Source organism: Motacilla alba, chromosome 2, assembly GCF_015832195.1.
Source record: "Motacilla alba alba isolate MOTALB_02 chromosome 2, Motacilla_alba_V1.0_pri, whole genome shotgun sequence".
Lineage (NCBI taxonomy): Eukaryota > Metazoa > Chordata > Aves > Passeriformes > Motacillidae > Motacilla > Motacilla alba.
In genome coordinates, this window is record NC_052017.1 from 132,736,356 (window position 1) to 132,756,093 (window position 19,738).

Genomic DNA, 19,738 nt, shown 5'->3' on the forward strand with positions numbered 1-19,738 from the left:
CTCAGCATGATAGATTATATAGGAATAGTGTATTTAATACCATAAAACTATCATATAAATACAAATCACATTTTTTTTCATTAGCTAGCTCGCTTTCATTTTGAAGAAGAAATACTCAGTCAATTATAAATGAGGCTGCGCTTTCATTGGAGAGTGAAATACGTAATTTTTTTCAAGCCTCAGCCATGTATAATGAAATCTCTCTTTTGAAATCCAGTCTTAAGATGGATTTTGAAACATACTGACATTTAATAAAATCTTCGTTAAATTAAAATATGTTCAGTTATTTCAAATCTCTATTTAAATCTGGGTGAAATTCTACATCCTACACAAGAGAATCTTTAGTTACTATTAACCAATGATTTTGAAGTGTGTGTATATAAGAAAGATTTTAATTTTTGAGTATATTCTAATTGGTAACCTTGACATTATGTGTGATAATCTGGCTGGTGCTGTCTCTTTGAGAGGATCTGTAGCAGTAGTATCTCTAGGTAACTAGGAGAAAAGTTAAAGACCTCAGACTCCCATTTCAAAATCAAACTCATGCCCTGCTTCTGTAATTCGTTGATGTTTTTGAAGCCCTGGGCTGGCAGTTTACCAGGACATTTGTTTGGCCTCTGTGAAATGAATAAATAGTCTCTTGAGTCCTGTCCATTGACAGGGAATCTGTTAAAGAGTCTGGCATGAATGATCATGGATACCATTAGGGGCTGGTTGAAGCAAAATAGCAGAATAAGCTGAAGTTTGTGCTGTCAAAACCTTTGTAGTATTTCACTGTTTTCAGTACTTTTAATTTGATGAACAAAGCCTGTAAAGGAACATTTTAAGTACTGTAATTCAGCATCAAAAACAATCACTAACAAACAAGAGAAAGCTCTTCACTGTTTATGTCATTTTACAAATACAGCTTTGATTTCAGCTGTTAAAACTGTCTGTGTTTAATAGTAGAACCCACTGAATAATGAAAAAACCCCATGTGCAAGTATTACTAATACATATTATTAATGACACTTTGCATATTCTGATTTGAAGTAATCAGGAAAAGTCACTTTCAATTTCAATTTCCATAAAATGTTATTTGTCCAATTCTAATAAGTGCTGAACACAGCTGAGAAAGGAAAAACTAGCTAAAGAATGCCAGCTCTTTAAAAGTTCACTAAGGTTTTATTTCACATTGTCCTGTTAGATGGTTTTGCCACAGTGTCCCTGATTCTTTTTTAAGGGCCCCTTGAAGATGCTACAGAGGATGAAGAAGAAGAATGCCTGTCTGAGGAAAATGATACTGTCTCAAAAGAAGACTTTCCATTGGAGGAAAGCTTTTCTGCAGAGTTTGAGCCTGAAAATCTGAGCTGTGAAGAAGTGGAATACTTTTGTAATAAAGGTAATCATTGTAGCCAACCTCTTGAGAGAATACTGGCCAAACTTTGTCCAATTGGTCCAAGAGATTTCTTGGTTTAAAACGTACAAGCAGCCCTATTAATGCTACCTTAAAAACAGGAAAAGGAGTCACCTGGGAAATTAAGTCTGGTAAGGAATAAATATTTAAATATGTTGAAGGACACTTTTCATGAACATGAATCATTTTGCCTTAGTGTTTTCCTCCAGGTGTTATTTTCTACATTTTTAACTGTAGAGAACAGTCCCCAAAAGTCAATTATTATCAGGTCTGAAGCTAGCAATGCAGCATGTCTGTTCATTGCTTCTTTGCCTCGGAAACATTGCTAGGAAAACAGATTGTGTCTGTAGATTCTAGGATTAAAATAGAGCTTATTATAGAATTTATTATGCACAGTAGAAAACTAGTGATTGGTGAAAGGATAACTTTTGAAGTTGCAAATCCCTTTTTGGTACCCTTGTTACTTGTGAATTATTGAAGATTGAGGTATTTTAGCATAAGACACACCAATTCAATCTTACCAGTTCAGTCTGCAAGGTTGTGCTACTTCCCAGTCAGCTGGCAGAAAAACACACTATTGTTATTTGGAACACTGAATTAACCTTCTTCCTGCCAGATATCCACTTGATTGCTTTATTGTTTGTCTTCTGCAGGTAAGGATGCCTATCAAATAGCTGAAGTTGTTGTGGTGGTTTTCTTCTGTTAGTCCACAAGTCCCTCAGGCATTTGGATGTTGATGGTTTCTCTGTCCTTCTTTCCTGTATATTGACATACATTTTCTCTTGATAACTTGAAATGCTTCTGGTTTTGTATTATTTTCATCTGCTTGGACAAAGTTGAATAAATCTGTTTGATGAGTCAAGTGTTCTGACTGCAGAATATTAGTCCTTCCTAGAGAGTCTTCAGTCATCAGTGGCAAAGGCATTACTACATATTTTATATGTATCTTCTATGCAGCTTCTACAGGTTCTTGGTACTTAGTGAGTCTCCCTAAGAGATCAAAACAGTCTAATGGATAGTTGGGAGTTCAGCTGCTACAAATCTTACTGTGAGGAGAGACCAGATTATGAAAGGATTCTTTACCAACAGGAAGAATTTATTAGTATTACAACTGCAATGTGAACAAATACCAGAATTACTTTGTGTTCACTGGTTCACATGCCATTCAGACACCATTTTCCTTAGCTGGAAAAAAGTCCTCCTCCTGTTACTGGCAGTACTAAATAAATATTTAAACCACTATTTGTATAATTTTTACGCTGGTGTCTCTTGAATTCCTCCTGTCAGCAGTGGAATATTATGTCCCACTATTAGTTCATATCATATCAGTTTGATTTAGTTACTTCTCTGTACTTCTTACTGCATTTCCAGGGCTCACCACTGGAAAATACTATGGTTTTAGGTGAAATCAAGAAAAAAAAATTCTTTTTTTTAAAAAATAGCTATCAGTATTGCAAATTTACCTTGAATGTCAATTTCTCTTGGATTTTCCCTTTAAATAAACACCTCTTTCAGGGAAAACACTGAATCACTGTATTAAAGAAGATCAGACATCACATGGGAATACACTTAAATCTGAATCTTGATTATATGTTTTATTAAGGACATCTGCTGATTCTTCAGGCTAAATACTTTCTGACTTCCCAGCAGTTTCTGTGTTGTAGTTATAAAAGAATCCTAAGTCTCTTCAGTGCAAATGCTGCAGAAGAAGAGTTGAAAAGAAGCTTTCTAAGGATCAAGGGGCACATAAAATTTCTAATCTACCTCCAGCTGAGGCAGTGTGACAAAAAGTCCCACTTTGAAGCAAATTGGGAATCTCCCTGGAAAAGGATGGAATGGGAGACTGGAAATGTGCTGGGTTTTCATTAATGTCTCAACTTCTGCTGAATGTCCTACTTCTTCAGGGTCACATCTTAAGTGTCATTAGCATGAGGCTGCCAGTGTTTTTCTGAAGATAAACCCTAAGAAGACAAAACTAATCTGAAAGCAAATAAATTTCTTTTGTGTTCTTTTCTTAGTGGAGGGGTTTGTGACTCTATTATATAGTAAATGCTAAAAATCAGACTAATTCTCTTTTTTTTTTTTCATGAATCTGTTAAAAATTCTTAGCCTTTTGTTTTTCTATGTAGTGCTTCAGTATTGAAATTAATAGATAGTATGAGAAATAAGCTTTTCTTTTTTTCACAGAAATATTTTTTAACATCATGAATGAAAAGTCATCATGAGAGTGAAAAAGAATGAAAATGAGATGTGTACCAAATAGGTTAGAGAATAAATAAAGGCAGTCTAATTTCTGTTTTGAGGACCTGATTTTTGATTTTTTTTCTGCTCTTTGATAGTATTGGCAGCCTGTAAATGACAAATATTTCCAAATAAGAGAAAAGTAAGTGTAGATCTGTGTTTTCTCATGCAACAGGTTTCCTTTTCCCTGGAATATATCAGAACTGGCATGGGAATCCATTATGCTATCTCTGAATTCTGCCCTTGCTAGCATGGACCATTAATGGTTTTAGAATTTAAAGGTGTTTTCTTGGATATAAATTTTATCTGTCCTGTCTCCCTATTTCCCTCCCCTGGGGTTTCTTCCCAGCTGACCCAGAACAAGAGGAGAAATGAGTAGCGGGGCTTCCTGCAAGAATCAAGAGGCATGGGGAACAAGTGACACAGCTGTTGGGGAGGAGGTGTTTGTGAGGCTTCATCCATGGTATGTTTTTTATACTTACCCAGCTCTGTAAATTCAAGTACCACCTAAAACCAGGGGCTTTTTGCTATACAAACTAGGTACTGAAGGCAAAAATTTACTGAAGTCACTATTCATTTTGAGGAATGAGAATAGAGGACTTACACGTTCACAACTTGAGAACTTTGGCTTCTTGAAGAGATTTTCCTGTCAAACTGTGCCTGATGGTATTATAAGAGAGAGCAGTCCCTTACTGTCTAAATTGCCAAGAGGAACCTTTATAAAGCCATGCTTTTTCCATCTTATTTGGGTTTGTGAGATAGATTCAGCAGAATAGTTACCAGAATTAGAAGGTGAAGGCGAAAGCCTCTGCAAAGTGTGAAGCAAATTAATCACCTTGATTGAGCTACATGTCATTTTACAACTTCTCAGTTTTCAAAATTTTGACTCTCCCCTATTACTTTTCCCTTCTCCTTTTACTTGCTAATGGCTTTTATGACAAGGAGTCTGGAAAATTTCTCCTGTCCCACACTTTTGCAGTACCACAAAATTAACTTTGCTGCATGTGAATATTTATTCCTATATGGTCTTCATTTACATTCAAATGTGAAGAAGTGAACAACAGTTTAAGCATATAAATATCCAAAGCTGAAATGGAAATTACCAACCTACTATTTGTCAGGGAATGCTTTAAGATTTCAACTGGTTTTTTTAACCTTTTGGATGAAGATCTTCAGAATTGATGGCAGTTAAGTTTGATTTGTTTACACTTTTGACAGTGAGATTAGGAGAAAGAGAGTATTTTTGGAAAAAGGATAGTGGTGTTCTACTACAAATCTGCACTGATCTCTATATTTGAGGTAGAAACAAAAAACTTTGTAGAAGGTAACCTTGATGATAGTGCATTACATTTTGTCAGTTTGAAAGAGCCTTTGAAAATTGCTGTTTATGTTTAGTTACTACAAATTGCTGTACTACCATTAGAGGGGGTATCTGATGATGCTGTCCACACAAAGACTTTTTTAGCCTGGAATCTCCCTTGCTGAATATTTCTTTAAACAGTGGGCATCTGGAATCAGAGTCTATATCAGATTAAGATTAATTCAGATTAAATTCAGATGTAGAACATTTATTACTTAAATGTCAGTAAGTGTAAGGGGGAAGTAGCCTCTCTCCGATGCAGAACCGGGAGAGGATGGATTTGGAAGATAGGACATAAAGATTAAATTTTGTCTACTGTAGGTTGGAATAAGAAAATAAGCTGATGTTAAAAGAGGTGAGAAGTGTGATAGGGCTAATAATTGCAGAAGGACAGATAGATGGAGAGGTAAAACAACAGAACAATGCAAAGGCCAAGGTGATGGTGTGAAAATAGAAATTCTAAATCAAGATTATTTGTGAGGTGAAGTAGTTTATAGTTGATTTTCTCGTCTTTGATTACTGTCATCCTGCCTAGATACTCTCAGGAAAAATAAAGTTCTTGTCTTGTTACTTAAAAAGTTTGCTGTGCTCATATGGTGTCATCTTTTAGTCGCTGTGAACAGGAAGGAGAATAGGAGCCTTGGTGACTTGATAGTGGTGGTAACTGGCTAAACAAATCCTTGTGACCTTCCTAGCAGGAGTGTTCAATGAGGGTTTAACTTTCAAAGGAAACTTATCTTAAGCAATAAAAGAAATCACTTGAGATAAATAGATAGTTAAGTAGCTGTGTTCACAGAAGGAAAGAGGCAATGGAGAAGAAAATGGAGGAGGTTTATATCAAAAGAGCAAATGTTGGACTGTTTCCAGAAGAAGGAAGCTAATGAAGGAATGTCTGTATCTGATAATTAGTGAAAGGCAAGTTCATTTCTTGTTGCTGGCCAAGACAGTTGAGTCAAATTCCCGTGTGCATTGCTTGTAGTATGACTGTTGCTCTGGTTCCTCGTGTTATAGGTTTTCTATGGTTACGTCATCACAAGGCAGTGTTGGCACCAGCCCTCAGTGGAAGGAGATTCAGTGGCCTCAAAACTCTTGGTGGCAGATGGGAAAGCAAAGGGGTTCTGCTCTCCAGTGTTAACTGCTTCAGTTGGGTACATAGGGTGATAGGGAGGATACATGATGTGGGAGAGTGATTGTTTCAGGATGCAATGATTTTATGGTCTGTAGCACACACTGCTATGTATATCTGCGGCCATATGTGTTCGTAGCTAGTTGAGTGGTTTGGATTCCTGATACATTGGTTGTCTTTATTTGTGGGGGAAGAGGAAAATGAGGGGAATCCAGTGCAGTCTGAAACTCATATACAGTTCTAAGTCAGCCAGTCAAACACAGGGCCTGGATACTGAGTGTATACCTGGTTCTATATTATTGTATTCTTGGGCAGGAAGAGGTGAGTTCCAAACCTCAACTAAGTTTTCTGTTCAGGTACACATAATCATGCTTATGTACATTGTTACTAGCCTGCCTGACCAGTTTGGGACTGAAATGTTTTATGTTTAACCATGTGACCTGATTGTGCAGGCAGGCTTGTGATTCAGAGAAACAGCTGCAGTGTGAGTCCTCATACAAGAAAGCATACACAAAGCTAAGTTCGTCTGTATATTAATCTATCCCTTCATACTTCATGTGCAAAGCTATCATGCTACCATCTATAATGACACTCCTGAAAATGATTTCCATGTGTCCTTTCTTCCTCTGGAGTATGACTTTGTGTCTGTGTTTATGTCTGTGTGCAACTGCATTTGCTTGCTTCTTTCATGTTATGTATGTAGTGACTAACAATGTGCTTGCTATTTTCTTCTTCTGGATCCAATAGTAGATTTATGCTTTCTTTTCTTTATTTTCCCCCCATTTTTTAACCATGAACATTTTAATCAATATTTTTTTTTCTTTTTCAGTAATGGATTTCATGACAAATTTCTACCACTTTTGCTATAGCAAAAGCAGGATCAGCAGGAGGCAGCTATACCATAATCACTTTGAGCTCAATAAGGAGATCTTTACAGGCAACTTTGTTCTTACTTCTTAACGGGATTAAGAAGCTCAGCTCTTTAAATTCTTGCATATAACACTGACATTTTGAGGGTGTGTTTGGACCAAGGAGTTCAAAGAGAAGGAATAGAAAAGAAAAGCCAATATGACTTTGTTTTTTACCTTGCTGCAGGAGCAGTTTGTGCAAATCGCCTATAAGCTTATTGACCTGAATCTTTGACTCCTTGTTTTCTCTGGATTTGGCTGGAGTGTAGACACTGATAGAGCACTGATAGAGGTGATTGCACAGCCCTCGGCTTTGCTTGGCACCAGACACCCCCCTCCTCCCTGCACCTGACATTATCTTTCCCTGGCAATACTTCTGTTCTGCTGCAGCTCATTTTCCTTTAAATTTTTTAGATTATTTTAATTCATTGCATTTTATTTATGTAGGCTTCCTGACTAAATGAAGAATACATTCATTCTTTTTGGTAATCTGAGACAGAAGGGGGCATGTATCTATTATCATCTCCTAGGGTAACTAGAATATGCATAAGAACTCACAGCACTACTCCTTCCAAGAACGCAATAGTTACATCTTACTGACTTGTCTGCATGTTTGTGACACCGTTGGATTCTCATATTCCCCAGAGTAAGGGTTCTCTTATGTTTATCTGTATCACATTCAGCTGAAACAACTTTAGAAGATGAGGCCAGGGGATCTCTTCACTCTCTACAAGTACCTGACAGGAGGCTGTAGTGAGGTGGGGTTCAATCTCTTCTGCCATGCCTGCAGTGAAAGGATGAGAGAAAATGGTCTTAAACTGAGACAGGGGAGATTCAGATTAAGATTAGATGTTAGAAAACATTTTTTGCTGTTAGGCATTGGCATGGTGAGGCATTGGAATAGGTTGCCCAGGGAGATGGTGGAGTCACCACCCCTGGAGGTGTTCAAGAGGTGTCTGGATCTGGCTCTGGGTGGTGGGGTTTAGGGGTTACAGTGACAGTGCTGGACCTGATTATCTTAAAGGTCCCTTCCAACCCTGATGATTCTGTGATTCTGATCTTCCGTACTTTTTGTCAGATGCTGAATATGGACAAAGAAAGGAATGGGCTTCTCTGATAATAGCTTTTGAACAAGGCTAAGTCAGAATTAGATTGGATTCTAGCAGGGTGAAAGGGGATCTTTTTCATCTGAACATCAGCATTTGCCTTGTGCTTTACCTCTTATGGTTTCTCATTCTTTGCTGCTACTGGAACTTAGAGGACCACTTGTTTTCTTTCTAGAAGGGAAAAGAGATATCTGAAAAGGTTGAATGATCTTTGAATGATCTTTTTTTCCCCCATAATTCACTATGGGGCTTCCAAAACAAAAAGTACAAGATTTTCTATTTTGTAAATTTTTTTATTTACTGCTAAACCATGTTTAAACCTGTCAGGCCATATTTTTAAACCTACGTAGGCATTAACATCAACTTTAGTTGGATAAAAATTTGACCTAAGTTAAACAAGCAAACCCTTCTTCTAATCAAGACATTGAATAATTGGTCATCAAGCAGAAAATTATATCTCAGAAAGAAACTAGAAAGCTATTTTTCAAGACATAAATACATAGATCCAAATAGAAAACATTATTTTAACTGTACAGAATTAAAAAGTGCAAGGAACACTTAAACAGCTTACTCAACTTTAAGCAGTTTATCAAAGCAACTCCAGTCTTTTCAGTCAGCACATTTTGGTTTTCTTAAGAACAATGAAATTCTGAATTCTATCTCAGCTAGGGATATAATTCACGAAGGGATTATTTGGTTACAACAAGTAGTGTAATGTCCTCTTTCTAGAAAGTCACAAAACTTGAACTTGGAATGACTTAAATTTGAGGTCAAATTTGACAGAATATGAATTGCAAATTAATAAGGATAATCTTCTTTAAAACATGGGATGCACAAATGACAAATTTGACCACATGTTCTTAGTTCAGGTGTACTGTACATCTGATTCTAATTTTCTTCATAAGAAGGCCCATTTTGTCTCTTTCTTGTCTTATTTGGTGGCCCTGACACAAAAATTCTGAATACATTTAAAGAGTTCTAAGACACGGCTGAAAATATTCTTGTCAGCCCAGGCCTAAAAAGCAGACTTACTCACAGGTTGTCTACTATATGGCTATATTTGCAGTAATTTAATTCTGAAAGGATGAATAAAAATAAATAAAGCAAGTGCCTCAATTATGTCATCATTGGATAAATATTGATAAGACAAATATTATTGCTGGATAGAGAAAAATAAGTACGAATTTTTGACTGCTAAGTCTTTTTTCTGGGGTTTGGCTCACAGAAGCCTAGACTGGTTTTGAAATCGTGAACAATACAACATGTATGTAGGAACACGCCTGTAGTGATAGGGAATTGGTTGCTTTTGATATTGAGCCATCTGAAAGGTTATGTCAAATAAAAACATCCATTTGTTTTCAACAAAGTAAATTGAGGTTTCAGTGTATAGGAACAGGTACCTATTGCTACTGTTTATGTAGCCATGTGTGGAAGTCACATAAAACCTGGATTTTTCTATGATAATGATTTCAGTTGCAAAGTATAAAATGAGGTTTTCTTGGTTGGGTGAAGAATTCTTACAGGAGATTGAATATTTCTGCAGTAGGGATGGAACAGAGTTGTTATATAATTAAATTGAAATATGAACGTGTGGAAGAGCCTTCAAACTTAGAATTTGAAATTTGTTAGAATTTCTCTAAAGTAATCTCTCTGTTCTGCTGCAGGCTGGTTTAGAATCTCATGGATTGTTGATTTCCATTGGAATAATTTTACAAAATTTTATTTAGCAACAGTCTTTATTTGTGGCATGTAAATATCTTCTAAAATGTGCTTCTGCTGCTTTTCTAATCTAGTGTGTAGAGCTATGTAGCTTGGACCCCAGGCTAGTACTTGCATATGTCTAATAGAGTTGTTGTATTTGAAGTTTTAATGGGGAAAGATTTAAAAGATACGAGACTTTTTCTGCTGTTTTCTAAATTTGATAGAAGCTCTCAAGTAGTCATTATATCTAAATGATGCTCATTTGTAATACAGATGTTTAGAGTTTCTCCCTAAAAATTAGAACACATACATACATACATATATATATATATATAGGTGTGGGTGTGTACATGTATATACATATATATATATTTGTAAAATCCATTAATAAAAAGAAAGTCAGGAATACAATTTAGAGAACGCTTTCAGTGTTCCGCAGGAAATACATTTGAATGAGTGATCCTTGTCTTGAAAGGACTTCAAAAGCAAACAGAGGCGATAATGAGAACATATCAAACATGTAGAGAAGAGGAAGGCCAGACTCATTCTAGATGAATGTACTGCACAGCAGTGTCTTATCCCAGGAGAAAAGTGCTGTAGCTGAAATGGTTAGAAATAATTGACACTGCTTTTTTAACACGATCACTGTGCTGAAATGTAATGTGTCAAGATGTCATTTTATTAAACAAAGTGGTGATTTTAATAGGAACCAAAATAGTTTCATACCACTATTTTGGAGAGCTAATGGCTTGCACATGTGGGCACTTGCCAAAACTTGAATATTTACAGATGGATCCTAAAAATTAGGGAGACAATGCAGTTTCTGAGACTTGCTGGACAAATAATTCTAAGAGTGCTTAGGGCAAATGGAAACATACAGTTATTTCAAATGAGGTTTATCCCAGGAGAAATTATGATTGTTAATCAGCATGACAGAAAACAATAATTGCTTGCAAAGAAGCAAAGTATTGAGGTGATTAATATAATCTGAAATAAAATGCAGTAGATTAACTTGTTCAAGTGCTGGTTTCTTTCAGGTACGTTACCAAATCAATCATCTGAGGACCAGATTTTGCTCATACTTTCTGTATTTGTCGAGTAGGGTGTCTCAGTTGATTTTTATGGACTTCACTGAAATTATTTCTGATATATATCAGATTAATTGATAACTGTCAGATAGTGATAGCACCAGATCTCTTCCTCTGTCTCTCTGTCTCTCTGTCCTTGCAAGGCTTGTAGAGTAAACCCATTTGCATGACACTGTACCCACTGTTGTTGTTTATCTTGTCCTTATATCCTTTGACAAATATGAAAAAGTGTAGGAACATCCCTCCCATATTTTTTAGTATCTTTATTGTCACAGTTCTATTACCATTCCAAAAGCTTATATAATTTTTTTGCATTATTTTATACCCAGATTGATTTATATCTGCAGAAACCTGGATGGCCACTACAATTATAGTTTAAAAAATATATAGAATACTTTAAAAAGAGATAATCCACAAGGAGGTTAGTTAAGGCCTATTAGATGTCATTGGTATTCTTAAGAGTAGTGTGTGCTGCTAAAAAGTATGCTGCATTGAATGAATTATGTATTTGTATTTTAAGTTGCATATGGTTTATTTCAAATGTGGTGAGTATGGCTTTTGAAGAGAGGTTCCTGGCAACAATCCTCAGCTTACAGTGTGTTTCTTAGGATTCAAGAGCAGGATTATCAGTTTGTGTAAGCTCTGTTACTGGTTGCAGGCATTGAGATAAAGCAAATAACAAAAGGCAGTTTTTGATTGCTGATCTATAGTTTCTGAAGCTCTGGCATCTAGTTCATATGTAGAGTCTCAGAATCCTTGTTTGGTTGGATCTGGAATTACTGCCACTGTAGACTGTGGCAGAAAGGAGCAGGCTCCCCTCCCCCTTCACAGGCAGTCACACTGATCAGTCACCATCCATGAGGTTATGTCCTTGCCAAATGAAGGTCTACAGGGAGTGACTCCCCGAGTCTTTGCATTGCATCTCTTTTCTCTTTTGGCAATACAGAGTGCTGCAGGCTTTACAGCAATTTATTCCTGTACTGATTTATTATAATTGAGAAGTGATGTTTCACTCTGAACAGCTGTATGAGGATGTTAACAATTTGAGTTTACATTTATGCTGCCAGGAAGAGGGAAAACAAACTGAATTTCAAACTTTTATTGTTCTCTCACTCTAATAGAAGCTGCTGTGTGCTTTTTGTGACTGGTACAGTCCTTCATCCAGAGCTATTTTGTCTAGTGATAAAACCATGAGTGTATGAAGCTTGCACATTTTTCATCTCTTTTATGACCTTATCTTTTGTGAGCGGCTCCTGTGAAGGTATCCCAGCTATAGGAAGCACCTGGTAAACATACGTGATATCTATGCCGTGATAAGCAGTTGTGAACAAGAAGGTAGATCTGTCAGTTCTGAACTGTTCATTGTTAAAAATACTTTGTTGATTTAGCTGATTGCAAAATACATTATAGAGTGCCTACCAGCTGCTCTAACCTTCCTAGTCAAGAAAGTTCAATAGTTACATTGTACGAGACTTTCTGTAAGAGCCTAGTACTGATAGGAGCAACATGGATTAAAACAGCAGGATTGAGAAGAACTGCTAACCCATGTGCTTCTATAAAATACCACAACTACTTGTGGTACAAGCTGATTAAGTACAAATTGGGAAGTCTTTAATTTGTTAAAAAGATTAAAGTGAAATTACTTGTTAATATTCAAGTCTCTCTTTTCCTACTTGTCAGTGTTGTCAGAGAAGTTGGAGTTCTCTCATGCTCTTGTCTCTTTTACAGTCTTCAGATTTGCTGGCCAATTTTACCACCTTGAATTACAGTGAATTGTCTATTGGATAAACATTAGGCTATTTAAACCACATTAAAAAAAGTGAACTGTTTTTGAATGCTGTCAAGATGAAGGTCAAGATGAAAATTCTATCCACATTACATATTGAAGTTATTTGAATAAGACGGGGTTTTTTTCCTCTTAGTTAAGCAGTATTTTGTGTATTCAGCGTTTCAGCATAAGTCAGAGATTTGTTTCCCCCAACTTTAGCTGACTAAAGAGAGGTTTCTAGTCTAAGCTGTGTGTTTAAGAGGATGATTCATTTCAGCTCTCTCAGACACCAAGAGGGGTCTCATATCTCAGGCATCCTAGAATAGGAGAATTTAAATCACTCAGGAGGTTTCTTTCTTCCCTGCCTATAGGAGTGTCTACATTAGTAGTCTGGACTAGCTTAACTTTCAGGCATCTAAGGTTAGAGGTGATGAGTTCTGTCAAAACTGTAACTTAAATACCAAGTATAGAGAAGTAGTGGAAATTGCAGTAGATGTACTTGACTCATGACTGAACATAGTTTATGGTATTAAATGTGCTTACTCATAAAAGTATTTTTTCATGCAATGGTCATTTAAAGGACAAGATTCATTTACTAGGCTTGGTTGCTAAGAAGCAACTCCTTAAACCTGCTTAAACAGAAGCAGGTTTTGGTTCATTTTAGAGTACTTGCATCACTCTTTGATGTTGATGGGGGAAAGTTATCTATCCTTTAACTTAACTAAAAAGTGTAATTGAGCAGCAAAGTAAAGAAGAATTGTGAGAAAACCCAAAATGATGGGATTAGAAAGGAATCAACAAGTTGGTAGCAAATGGGTAGCATATATAGGCAAAAAGGATTTGACTGGACTTGGAAGAAATAAATAATTAATGACCTAGATCCACTTAAATATCTACACCTGTAAATTGAAGAAAAATGTAATCAGTTGGAAAATAAATATAAAAAACAGTCTTACTGAGGGACTGAAAAGTAGTCTCCCTTATTTGGAGACTGAACAGAAAGAGTAAACAATGGAAAGAAAATAAATTCTGAAAGGAAGTAAACTCCTTTGTGCTAAACAAATGTTAGCTGCTAAAATAGCTTTAAGTATGGTGAAAGAAAAGAAAAAAGCTTGAGAGACGTGCTTTGTTATCAGCTCTTCTGCTAAGCCTCCTTTTGGGTTTTTAAAGTTGCAGTGTCTCCAGCACCAAATGGATTGTCTTGGTTGCACATTTCAATCTGACATTGATGCTCAGCTGAGCCTGGGATAGACTTCACTCCCTGGTGGATTTGGAAATAGACAGTAATGTACCATTTCTTGGTTTCACTAGCAGATTGGAGTAGCTTGGGGGAACAGGAGAAATCAGCGTGGTGATATTTCAGGTGTGTAATGCATGCACTTGGCAGTTGGGAATAATAGAAAAGATCAATGAAAATAATTGAGACAACTTCTAGATGCAAAGCAAAGTTTTCCTTAATGTAAATTCTACACATTTTATCTACTCTATTTGCACAAGACATGCATGAATTCATTAAAACTTGACTGTGAAAACCATGTAACCCTATACTTCATGAAACACTGAAAAAGCAAGTTAATGGAAATTTAAGTCATCTACTAACATACATTTTCAGATTTTTCCTCATCTCCCAGATACTTAATTACTGTGTACTATAGTTTTTGTACCTTAGCTGTTGTTCTGTCCTTTTGCTTTTCAGCCCAGTCCTTTCACTTTTTCCTCTTTTAATGCTAATAGTTTCATTTGTTTATGTTCTTGTTAGTTGCTCTAAGAATGGAAGAATGCTGAAATTTGCAAGGTAACACCAGGCTGGAAGAACTTAGTATTTTGGAGGTTCAATTGTCCAATTATCTGTGCTTCTTTTCTGTCTAAAAGAATTACTGTTTCTAGATTTTGCTGTTATTGTCCTGATTTAGTACATACAGCTCTGTTATATACAGTGGAAGAAAAACATTTGCGTTCTATACAAAGAACATTCTAAGAACTGTCTGTGTTGGAATACATCTTGAGTTAGAAAACAAGAATTTGAATTAGAAAACAATGCTGTGAATTGCTTTCCAACAGTTTCAAGAATTTGAATTAGAAAACAATGCTGTGAATTGCTTTCCAACAGTTTCAAGAAAACTGGCATTGATCGTGCCAGGTCTGAACTTATGAAAAATTGCTTTTGTGTCTCCATTGAAAGACAAATTTTTGCTGCTTTAAGTTGCTATGAATGTATATAGAATAATGAAGGTGAAATAGTCAAATAGGTTCTTCAGTCCACCCAAAGGCAACATAGGTCTAATTATTATAAAGTAACTATACAAATGCTAATTCAAAATAGGCTAGTTGCTTAACAACAAATAACTGCTAAAACTGCTTAGCAGAAACTTGATAGCTTTTTCAGCACATGAGTATATTCAGGACTTTCTTCTGAAAGATAACTTCAGATTGAACTGAAGCATGTGAACTTCAGATGCCTGGCTACCGTTACACAGTCAATTTAACACAAAAATGACACTAGATATTTGTGTTGTATTCAAGTTTTATTTTACACACTACAAGTGCATATGAATATTCTGAACTATGTTTTAGTACCACAAGTTCACTGAACTATAGTTTTGTAATCTAACTGTGGAGTGATTACAGTATTGTGTTTGTGCGAGTAGTAGTTTATCAGGTTCTCAGACTTCATATTTGAAAAACTGTGTTTTATGAATGCAAGGAAGATTGTGTTATTATGAGACGTTACATGTGCACATGAAGTTAATACTTTATAGTGTTTGTATGTAATCATGCACTTGAAAGCTCTGGGTCACAATCTTATCCAGTATAAATATAGCTCCAGCGATAACGTACGGGGATCTGGCGTAGTTTGTTGTAATCACATTTCTTTACCTATGTTGCTAATTAAAGCTTTTGTTATCATGAGTGGGGGAAAAAATTACAAGTTACTGCCTAATTGCTGTGCTTTTTGCTCCTTCTTGGTCTCCTGTTGTTAAATCAACAAAGGGTCTGATTTTTCAGTTTGTAAAATATTCAGTATTTCTTTTTCTAGTGCTGTCACTTTTTTTCTGTGAGATCATTTTTTAACAAGTGTCCTTCAAGTTTGATAAAAAAAATTAAACCATAATCAGTCCTATTTGACTGAAGTAGTGAATCTTGTAGATTTTTTTCTTTCAATTCTTCTTAGTGTCTTCCTATGCATGAGTTTCTTGGATAGATTAGTATTCAGAAAAATAAATCTACAAATGAGTAAAATCCTGACCTGGAAAAGCCTTTAGAGATGTCACTTAATGTGTTACTATGGCCAGAATGTTTTCTGTTAATACCCTCATATTAAATGTAGTTTTCGTAGTGCTTATTTCAAAGTATTTTGGCATGGAGCCTGCCTAGTGTATTTGTTTACCTAAAATAACTGCCCTTTCAACAAGCAGTTCTTCAAATAAAAATTAAATGGTCATCTCTAAAAATTTAACCTTATCATAATTTTCTGTGTGTCCTGTATATTACCTTGTTAAAGAAAGTAACAGAAGGCAGACAGACATTTTCAGGTACTTCTGGATGGTGAAAATCCAAAAATTCATCAGAAATGCAGCATTTCTTTAAATAAAGCTTGATAGAGAGAAAAGTACTTTAGGAACCTGTTGGTATATTATGACTTAAAGGGCAAATTCCTTAAATGTTGAAACACCATGGATTAACTTTTCACTAATTTTGTGAAAAAGCAAAATGTTTAGTGGACCATATTTTTGTTCTGAGTGTCATTTATTTGCAGAGCATAAGAAACATTCAGGTGTCAATTCAAGAAAACCCATAACTGAAAGCAGATGTTCCTGGGGGGTCATGAGCTGATTTCTTTCTCTTCTTTGTACATGCAGACTCAGTGACTTTATGTGCTTTGTTTTATAGAATTAGGTGCAAGTTGTGATTCTATTTTTTAACCATATGGAATAAACACTGTTTTTCAAGATTTTCTCTCCATGGAACTGAAAGTACTGAATACTCAGGACTTCTTTGAGTCAGTGGGGACTTACAAATGTTTACGTGTCTAATAATTTTTTTCATTTTCTCTCTGTTTATAGACATGCATATGTTTTCACTTAGGCATGTAAGCAGTTTGGATATTATAGGAGTTCTGCTTTAAAGTCACTATTCAAATACCTCAATACTGTAATTTTTTGATGGTTTTTCAGGCAGTGAAGAAGGCATCCAGGAGACAGCAGAATCTGATGGTGATGCAAGGTCAGAGAAACCAGGGCAACTTGCTGTGGAGACTGAAGATTGGGATGGGCCAGGTAGGGAGAAACAACTGAAAGCCAAGAGAAATTTTTTGAAGTAGGCTTCAATATTTTTTAATTTCATTGTTTTAGTAGATTATTGTGCTTTGCATTTATTTTTAATGGACTGTCTCTTTTATGATCCTTTGGGTTCCGGGATATTGACAGGTAAGAACTAAGATGACATTCTTGTGTTAAAAAAAAATGGCTTTTGTTACACCATTTTGTAAATTGTTCAGCATAAAATGCCTTATGTACTTGTTTGATGTAAAGGAAAATTTTCTTGCTGCTTAGACTTTTAGGAGTAAAATTTTTCAGTAAGTTTTTTCTTTTGTGATTGAATTAAGGGAAAAACACTCCTGCTCTGCTTTCTGAGGTCTCTCTCAAGCTTTGAAGGTCTCTTCTCAAGCTTTGTGCCAACATTTAGCAACATGTTTAGCTTAACAAATGGATACGATGTCTACTAAAATTCTCAAGGAGCTTTTTTTACCTGTTTGAGCCTGATAGAAATCATTTAGCACATCTGGTCATTGGTTTCAGTGGAAAGAGAAACTCAGACTGCAGTCAATGAAGCGTTAGAACTTCACATTAGAACAGTAATTCAAGGTAACATTTTCTGCTATGTAAGTGAAGATGGTGCAAGCATAACATTGGTAAGATGTAATGGTAATATGGCAATACTTTCAAGTATCTGTTCAATATAAATATGTAAAACCTCTCTTGTACTGTAAAAGTACCTAAGGCAAAGGGGTAAATTGTATTTCTCAATTAGGCAATTCTGCAGTTGAATGCAGTGTTTTCATGGGCATGGACTTGGGAATAGGCCTTAAAAATCCATTATATTGACCATAATTTAATAAAACTGTTGCAAAATGTGGATCTGAAGCCAAACACGCTTTAGCAATAGCTGTATCTCTTATGGAAATTTTCCCTCAAAAGGATGAGCACATCAGAAGAGAGTTCCAGAACCGTTCTATCAATAATTTATAATGCAATAATGATATTTCATTAGAAAAATTCCTATATTTCAATCACATTTTCATCCTTGCTTGATTTTGCAAATTACTGTATGCTCTTCATGAAGAGAAGAACAAAACTAATGGCAATTTTCTGAAACCAGTAGCTGGAAAATACAATGCAAACAAAAATGAAGACATAGGATATCTAATTATTATGATGTCATTTAAAATGTTTTTTCATGATAATACACAAAGAACTTGATATTCTATATAAAGCACTAATAGTGTTACATGAAAACAAGGTTTAGTATCACACTACTGTACATGTAAAATAATGCAAAATATATATGTGGATGTAGCAGAATGGCCTTTTCTAGCTGCATAGGAGGTTTAAAGGCTGTCAGTATTTACCGTATGGCTTATTTTTAATTTCATTATAAATGAAGTCTATCTGAAATTTGTAATTTTTGCTTGCATGATTTTGTGTATTTCAGCATATTTGAATGTGCAATTTGTGGCCTGTTACTGCTTTTTTATATTTGCTACCTCATTCACAAGTTTCTGAGATCTTTTCTGATACTGTGGAGCAAAAGGAGATCTTTTCATTTTGTTGGGAAAAAATTCAGTTAAACAGTAGGATGAGGGTACTTCTGGTAATATTTATTGATAGCTTGGACGTGGGATAGATGGAAATCAAAGCTGAATATGGAAAAATTTCTTTTGACTTCTGAGAAATGATGACCACCTGATATAGATGTATCAGTATCTATATTTTATTTAAATATTGATTATTTACAAGGGTTTAATACATATGAAAAAGTAATGGGTATATACCACATCCTCTACTCTCATCGCACATGAAATGAAGTTGGTTACTACTGACATGGAAAAAGAAGCAGTCAACAGAAGATCATCTTCAACCACGCAGTACAAAGATAACATCTTCCAGTTTTGGAAAAAAAACAAAACAACAAAGCAGGGAGTATTTTGCTTATTTAGGAACATATTTTAGTGCAGCACAAACAGAGCCATCAAAAACTTTGATTCAGAAAATTTACCAGCTGTCAGTAGACACAGAACCTCAAAGGGCAGATGATGATAAGTTCTTTGTTATCTGAGCTGCCTCTGGTCTCCTCAGCTTCTCTGGTAAGGAAAGTTCCATCTTTGAGAGGTGGAGCCTCTCAGAATCCAACAACTGTGTTCTGCATGATACAAGTTGCTGTCAACTGATAATGTGAACTGTGACAACTCAGGAATTTATATAAATAGTAGAGCTGTTTTGTTATTTTAATATTTTATGTCTTTTTTTAGCACTAAGGGAACATAGTGTGACTTTCAGAGCCAGTACTTGTCAGGAACTGAAAAATTAAGCTTCTTACATTAATTAGAGTTTTATTTTGTTTGAAAATTTGCATTGTCCACATGCATTCTTAAGTCTTTGTAATTAAAATTTTTTTGAAAAAAAATCTAAATTTAAATGTGCTGTAGCTTCAAAGAATTTCTGCTGAAGCAATATTTCAGATCAGACTCCTGTGACCTTCATTGACCACCAAGGAATTTCAGAGATACTGCTTATTCTGTGTAGCCACTTTGAGGGTTACCTGAATGTTTTTCAACTACCCTCAGTCTTCACTGTTCTTATCTTCAATTTTTAAAAATTCCTGTTCAGTGAAACTGCTCTGAAATAATGGAAACTTAGGTCAATAGACTGTCTGTGAACACACAGTGAAGGGCCTGATCCTTTTTCTGTTATAGCCAACAGCAAAATCCAAGGAATAGAAAGCAAGAACAGCAAGACTGGTTTTAAATGCATTTTATGTAAAAAG

The 19,738-nt window shown here is 35.5% G+C and overlaps 1 protein-coding gene across 4 annotated transcripts in view; it reads left to right on the forward strand.

Annotated features, from left to right (window-relative positions):
- The window catches only part of ZFPM2 (zinc finger protein, FOG family member 2), a 308,676-nt gene that overhangs the window by 56,632 nt on the left and 232,306 nt on the right, over window positions 1-19,738 (forward strand). For 2 of the 4 annotated variants that reach the window (XM_038129008.1, XM_038129009.1), the window contains 2 exons: window positions 1,223-1,381; window positions 16,870-16,971. In XM_038129008.1, the coding sequence (XP_037984936.1) occupies window positions 1,223-1,381; window positions 16,870-16,971 (261 nt within the window). Of the gene's footprint in view, window positions 1-1,222; window positions 1,382-3,986; window positions 4,101-16,869; window positions 16,972-19,738 lie in introns of all 4 variants that reach the window. The other 2 variants (XM_038129011.1, XM_038129010.1) reach the window with 2 other exon arrangements.